This window comes from Penaeus vannamei, chromosome 28, assembly GCF_042767895.1.
Source record: "Penaeus vannamei isolate JL-2024 chromosome 28, ASM4276789v1, whole genome shotgun sequence".
NCBI lineage: Eukaryota > Metazoa > Arthropoda > Malacostraca > Decapoda > Penaeidae > Penaeus > Penaeus vannamei.
In genome coordinates, this window is record NC_091576.1 from 2,404,695 (window position 1) to 2,412,305 (window position 7,611).

General features: G+C 38.7%; 1 protein-coding gene across 1 annotated transcript in view; it reads left to right on the top strand.

Moving 5' to 3' along the window:
- Mdh2 (malate dehydrogenase 2) overlaps positions 1-7,251 on the top strand; it is an 8,689-nt gene extending 1,438 nt beyond the window's left edge. The window contains exons 2-7 of the mRNA XM_027363304.2: positions 2,213-2,407; positions 4,869-5,036; positions 5,150-5,272; positions 5,395-5,532; positions 5,643-5,785; positions 6,736-7,251. Coding sequence (XP_027219105.2) covers positions 2,213-2,407; positions 4,869-5,036; positions 5,150-5,272; positions 5,395-5,532; positions 5,643-5,785; positions 6,736-6,913 — 945 coding nt within the window. The 3' untranslated portion in view covers positions 6,914-7,251. The remainder of the gene's footprint in view (positions 1-2,212; positions 2,408-4,868; positions 5,037-5,149; positions 5,273-5,394; positions 5,533-5,642; positions 5,786-6,735) is intronic.
- Positions 7,252-7,611: the final 360 nt, after the last annotated feature.

Consider the following 7,611-nt stretch of genomic DNA (forward strand, 5'->3'; position numbering starts at 1 on the left):
GTTTACGGACTGACACGAAATAAATCAAAAACTCTACGGAAACCCATCCCACATTTCGGTAAAACTACAGGAATTCACACATTCCAACCCCCAAAAACATATTGACCAATAAACCAACCTAATAAATTGCCATGACTAGACGTGCCCTTCGGGCACTACCCGAGGGGAGGGTTGATGGGGTGCAAGCCCCCCAACACCCCCCAGGACACATTCTCTCCACCATGGTATGTACGGCAAGACAGAGCTGCATTCACACCATAAAATAATAAAACAAATACCTTTATATCCGGAAACGTGAAACTTTCGTTTCTTTGTACTGTTGGTATTGCTTCTATTTTAATCACCTTTTTCATCCTTTGGAGCTCTTGATGGGCTCAGATATAAAACTGGGATGGTTACTGAAGTCGAATTATTCTTCGATGCCAATGTAAAGGTCTTAAAAAAGAACCCAGAATCAACACAACACTGGAAACGCAACATTTCTCACTGGCTTTCAATCTCGAAATGAGCGGGTTGGTGAGCTGTCAACCTGTGGCTGGCGCAAGAAAGTGTGAAACACTCGATGCGCAGGATTTGATATGAGGGTATAGATGAATATAAATATGCAAATGAAGTATAATAACATTACTAAAAGACTTTAAAGGTATTAATGCGTACCAGCAGACACAGATAATTAGCCAAATATCGTTTTGACAAGTGCGTAATGATACACGGACTAGTTCCCGAACGCGAAAATGCATTCGTGGGTCATTGTCGTGTTTTTCCTAGCAAGGTAAACAAGCTCATCGAAATTGAATTTGAAAGGCGGCTGCGCGTTATATTTTCGTCATTTAGCGGTAAATATAATGCCTGTGCATCTTAAGGTTACTTCTATCCTACTCTATTTCTTCCGCTCTATAAGATGGTGGCGTCGCGGTCTTCAACCTCTACCATAGTCATAAACACAGGTACAGCTACTTTTGCCTGGTGAATGATGAAAATATCTGCTGCATATCACCACTTAGAGATTGTCCGCAATACCCTGTTCGTTTTCTATAAGTTGGCATGAAGGGTTAATAAATGGGGGTACAGAGAGGGCTTGTCCCATCTGTATAGGAAATAGAAGTTAGGGGAGGTTAGGTTTGGGTTTTTGGGTTCGCATGTTACTCTGGTTATTTATTACAGAGAGTAACGCAAAAAAAAAGTTATGCTTTTCTGCAGGAATTCCAATGATTTCATCGATTTTCAGCGTTTTGTTGTGCGAATTAATCTTTCAGGAGATAAAGTACCATTTCTCCATTAACGATCTTGATTTGTTAGTCCCATTAACAGAGGAGGGCTTGAAGTATATCAGGGAAATTATGGGGTAAAACAGGCTTAAATAAGAATAATAACAATAGAAAAAATGTGTAAAACTAGTACAAAAACTGTTTAAAATTGGTCGATTTAACTCTGTGTATGTAACCGGCAGCTTAAACTATTTTCTATCGCACTATTTCTTCCGCTCTATAAGATGGTGGTGTCCAGTTCCCTCTATCGACGCACGTCAGTTTCTTCATCTACCATACTCTGGTTTTGGGACCTCGTCTCTAGAGGATGTCACTCTCGTTATCAAATACCTGTTTCTTATTCTACTGTGGAATGTAGATCAATTATTTCTAAATATTTTCATGGATCAAAGTGATTACCTTCCTGAAGATTGTTGGACAAGAAACTATACATTGTCCGAGATAGGAACAGCAGTGGCAAGTTTTCACCTCTCATTCCATTTTTTTTTTCAGAAGTTAAAATATTTTCTTTTTCTACACTTGCTTGTAATTAATATATTTGTCCATGAATTAATATATTTAGTTGTCAGTTAGGTTTTTCAGTGAAGTATATAAACGTAGAATGAAAAGTAAAAATCCAGCATTTCTAGAGCCTGGATCTAAAAGGTTATTTCTTTATCATAGCACAATTCCTCAGTAACATTACCTTTTGCATTTCTCTCACGGCTGTATTTTAAGATGTATCCTTCAGCCATGATCAGTCCATATCAATTCAGTAAGTTTGTATATTTCTGAAGCTTTTTTTTTTAAGGACTAAGATACTGTTTTAACATCAATTAGCATATTCGTGCTTCCCTTCTCAGAATTGAGAATGCACAAAACATACTCAGATTTGGGAAACTAAGTCCAAATAGCCTAATTTGTCTCATGAAATTGAACCAAAATAATGGTGATGGTATTCACAGGCCAACAGGAAGGTTGCAGTCATGGGTGCCAGTGGAGGCATTGGTCAGCCACTCTCCCTACTCCTGAAGAACTCTCCCTTGGTCACCGAACTCTCCCTTTACGATATTGTGCACACGCCAGGAGTAGCTGCTGACCTCTCCCACATCAACTCCCCAGCCAAGGTCACCGGCTTCGTTGGACCCGACCAACTTGCAGTAAGTGTGATTAAATGAAGGTATGGTCATCTTGAATCATTAACCTTAGTAGGAATATCAGCATATTATCCTTTATTCATTTGTTCCTTTTCATATTGTGTGTGTAATGTTCTGTCATTGTTTTAGCTTGAAATGTCAGTAATCTGTGAATTTAGGACCACATTGACCTGAGACTTGGGTTCATGGGCATGGCACCCTTTTATTTGGTGTTCTAGCAAAAGTGAACAGACTGTCATCATTTGTAGTAAGAAGGACCTTGGTGTGGTTTCTGATTTGCCAGTTGATCCACAAGAAGGTCTACATATTCTAAAGTTATCAGGATGTGTTAGAAGTGCGTTCCATATGTTGGGATAGAAGCATAGAAGCCATGATTGTTTGAGGAGTCCTTGCAGATGTTCTTTTGATAAGCAATTGTGGGTATATATTGACATTCTGCAAATTTTGGATACCCAGTGGTGTTCATTGTGCTCTTTATGGCACACTGAACACTGCTTATGTCAAGATTTATCAAACTATCTTGAGTATATTTACGTAAACTACATCACTTTGGTTAGAGGAAAAGGTAATTCTTTACGGTATAGACGCACTCGCCAGAGACTAATTCCGCAACTCTACCCAGCAATCTTGGGGGGGGACATAGGGGGAACCATTTTTTAGGGGGGAGGGGGCAGGGAATATTGGGTTCAGCTTGATTTCAGTGTTGGTAAATGACCAAAGTTAATTATGAATACAATGAATTGTGACTTTTTGGAAATGTGAGCCAAATTTCCTATTTATGAAGGTAAAAAAAAAAATGCAACATCAGAAATATAAGCCAAAATTTACATTTTCTAAAATCAAAGCAATGCAATTTTTCAGAAATGCAAGCCAAAATTTGTTTAGTAAAATTGAAGAAATATGACTTTTCAGAAATGTGAGTATCCGATTATGCCGCTATATTTGAATATAAGAAAGCGTAAGTGTACACAGTAACCAACATAAAATTTACTCAACAGTCCTAGTTGCCGTGACTGGGCGTGCCCTTTGGGCACTGCCCAAGGGGAGGGTTAATGGGGGGCTCTGCCCCACAACACCCCCCCAGAAAACATTCTTTTCACCTCAGTATGCACATTACATTATTTATTTACTTAACCATTGGGGTAAGGCCCCGCCTGAAACTCCTCTGCCCACATTTAGCAACATATTCTAATTTTTGATAAAATTAAATGGTAGGACAATTCACCTTTTACCCAAAAGGATATGAAATGTAAGGAGTAAATTATGACAACATTCCTTACTGTGGTGGGTATAAATTAGCAGCGGCAAGGAGGAAGCAATGTAGCCGTCGATTAGAGTCAGGGATGTTCATTAAGAACATTGTCCCTGCCAGATACTCAACAACAGTTTTTCTTTTAAATTTTGAAAAAAAAAAAGTCTAGCACACCGCCATAACAAATGACACATTGGTCATTGTCACGGAGAAGAATTAGACAGGCCACCGGTGTAGTCCAGAAATGTGCGTGTTATTTGCAGACTCTAAATGTGTTAAATAGTGACTGATTGTTTGAGTAGTTTGGCTATTAAGAATATTAATGAGTTAGCCAAAATTGAGGATCAAAATCCCCATTTTAACTCATTACCGCCAGTATATTTTCAAGACAAAAATAAACGTTTCTGGATGGCTACAAAATCTGCCCGTGCAATGGCTGCAGCCCGCTACTGCATTGGAGCGCAAGCCCCGACACAGGAGTCACACTGGTGAGACGCCCGGCAATGTTTACTTTTTCGGGTGTCTCATATGTGGTACACCCGTCGTTACTGGGTTAATGTAAAAACAGTTGAGATGAGAATATTTATGAAAGGTTAGTCAATAGTCATGTGCATTTTTATAGTATATGGAATATTATACTTGAAGTTGAATGAGCAATTAAAAATCTCTACTAAACTGCCACCTCCTGATTGGTCGTGAGGTAGTAGTGGCATAGGTGCACAGTAGGGCAGAAGACGGTGTGCAAGCTGCATGGCAACTTAATTGAGTGGACTTAGCCACTTGAGCACCGAGTGGGCTTAGGCTGTGAGCGACGCTTTCAACGACCTTTTTCTATTATTTGTGGCGTTACCATTCATGTCTGCAGATTATTTCTTGTACCAACCACTATTACTTTTTGTCCTCTACAAGAATATCATCTTTAATTTGTCTCAACTCAGTGCATCCATACCGTAAAGATTAACCGAGGAATATACTGTGAACTATTTTTTGTTAATAGCAATAGATTGCTTTTTCAATATCAAATACAGGACAAGTGCAATTTATTGTAACAGATGAAAAGTCATTTACTTGGCACACATTTTAAATACCTCCTATACATACATGTATCTAAGTGATCATATATGGTCACTTGCCCGATAAAGGGATAACCATTACTTGAAAAAAATGTCCCTAAGAAGGAAACAAACATTTACCTAAAATTTTGCATTTCAGGATTCTCTGAAGGGATGTGAAGTTGTCGTCATCCCTGCTGGAGTTCCCCGCAAACCTGGCATGACCAGAGATGATCTTTTCAACACTAATGCCTCTATTGTTGCAAACTTGGCCAAGGCTTGTGCTGAAAATTGCCCCAATGCTATGATCTGCATCATCTCAAACCCAGTAAGAACTCGATACATAGTTGTAGATCAATACTTTTCAGTTTGTCTGACAGTGTATGAACATGGTGCAAATAGTATGAACAGTATGTAAGTGTATTTTATTCTTTATTCTAGGTTAACAGCACAGTCCCCATTGCATCTGAAGTGTACAAGAAGGCTGGTGTTGATGCAAGCCGCATCTTCGGTGTAACCACTCTTGATATTGTCCGAGCCAATGCTTTTGTTGCTGAGTTGAAGGTATAGTTTGAGGATATTCTAATTGTAAAAATATTTTGTTTTCACTACTATTAACAGTGATATTTTGAAATGAAAATTGTATTCTAAGGAACTATTCAAGTTAAAATGCCATTATTTTTCAGGGTCTGGATCCCATGTCTGTGAATGTACCTGTCATTGGAGGTCATGCAGGCATCACCATCATCCCACTGATTTCACAGGCATCACCCTCTGTAGAATTCCCAGCAGATCAGCTGAAGGCACTGACCGAGAGGATTCAGGTATGCAGCTAAAGATCATCTTGGAAATAACTTCAAATATTTCTTTTTCTTCATTATTATGAAAACATTCCCCCCAAGTATCTAATAATCATAATTCACATAAATTCCAGGATGCTGGCACTGAGGTGGTGAAGGCCAAGGCTGGAGCAGGATCAGCAACGCTCTCCATGGCCTTTGCTGGGGCTCGCTTTGCCTTCTCCATGATTAAGGCCATGAACGGAGAGCAGGGTGTGGTGGAATGTGCCTATGTCAAGTAAGTCATTATTATTCATTTTTAACCTTAAGGTAGGCAAGTCATGGCTTCTGTAAGTCTGGTTGTAATTTTTTCCCAAATGATTTGTTCAGTTTCTAGGATTTTTCCATGTCTTCCCACTTCACCGTTTCTTGTATTTGTCTTCTCACATTTTTCCTTAACCCGCAAAGTGTTTCTCAGGTCACATGATGTACTTGCGTTAGATACATCCAGAGGTTTCTCACATCACATAATGTTTTACAAATATATGATTATTGTGCTATTTATTTCCCTTGTATGGGCAGTAATTAGTTTCCTGGTAGTGTCTGGCATGTTTCCCTTGAAGGAACGGGAATTCTGGGTACTCTCCTGCCGTCAGAGCTGTCCTTATTGTCTTGGCGGGGAGACGCTGCTGATCCCTAGATGTACCCAGCATTCATTTATTGCTCTCTTGCTAAGATGATGAATTTATTGATGAGGGGGACTCATCTAGGGGGTTGTCACTATCAGATATGGATAAAGATAAGGATTATCAAGGAAAGCAATGACAATGAGTATGGCCCTCTGCTACCACCTTGTATTTATGTTGTGTATGATTTTGTTTTTAAGAGGAGATTATTCAATTTATGTATATAGTTTTGCTGAATAAACTAATGGTTGCATGTAAAATATGTTGTGCTGACCCCTTCAAGGTTTTAATTTGTGTTTCTTGGTTGATTTGGGGTTGTTTGGGCTAAGAAAAAAAATTAAATTTTTTGTAACCTCTGGTGGTACCCAACATGTAAACTAATGTAACACTTAGCGGGTTAATTTATATCTTTTTCAACTTTGATCTTGTCCCCTCTTACTTTTTTATTAGCACTTTTCTTGTCTCTGATCACCATCAATTTCTTCCCAATTTGCAAAGATATGACAAGAAAGTAATACCAGGATGCCTTGGGAAGCTTGACTAATTGGTTCTTCCACTCCAGGTCCGACCTCACTGAAGCCACATACTTCTCCACTCCCCTTGTCCTGGGTCCCAATGGCATTGAGAAGAATCTTGGCCTGGGTAAACTCTCTGCTTTTGAGGCCACGTTGGTTGAGAATGCCATTGCTGAGCTCAAGGGCAGTATCAAGAAGGGAGAGAACTTTGTTGCAAACATGTAAGCTGAACACAAACAATCTGCATCATTTGTTGTTATACAGGGAATAAGGGAGGTCATCTGCCCTTCTCTACTAGTGAGCAATGATCTTTAGTTGATACATGATTAAATTTTCAAAATGTTTACATGACCTGAGAAGAAAGTATACCATTATCCCATACTGTGTGACTGTGTGTGTTCTGTGCATGTTTGAATGAATTTTGAAATGCCAGCTGACCTTTCTAAGGCTTGGTGAAAATTGATCATAATCTGTCATGCAGGTCTTGTGAAATTTGTACATTTATCGACCAATTGTAAATAACCATGCAAAACAAGATTTCATGGCAATAAAAAGGAAAACAGTGTAATATGATTATTAACCTTTTTGCCAACAAACTACAATTTGGAGAAAATGTCAGTCTGTGTGAAGTAGATATATTTGTCCTCCAGAAAGCTTAACCATCTGTCATAATCCTTTAAAGAAACAAAAATATGCCACCAAAAACTAATTTCTTGTGATGCAGTTAGGTCAAATGATAGAAAGAAATTGATTTTCATTATATAAATCTCACTTCTGTGACCTTAAATTTTGCTTCTATAACCATCCCTTTATTTTCCCAAAAACAGGAAGTTGCTTTTAGAGTTAAGTGAACTCCCATCAAAACCCAACTACTTCACTGATGTGTACGTAATGAAACATGTACGTAATGAAACATGTACGTA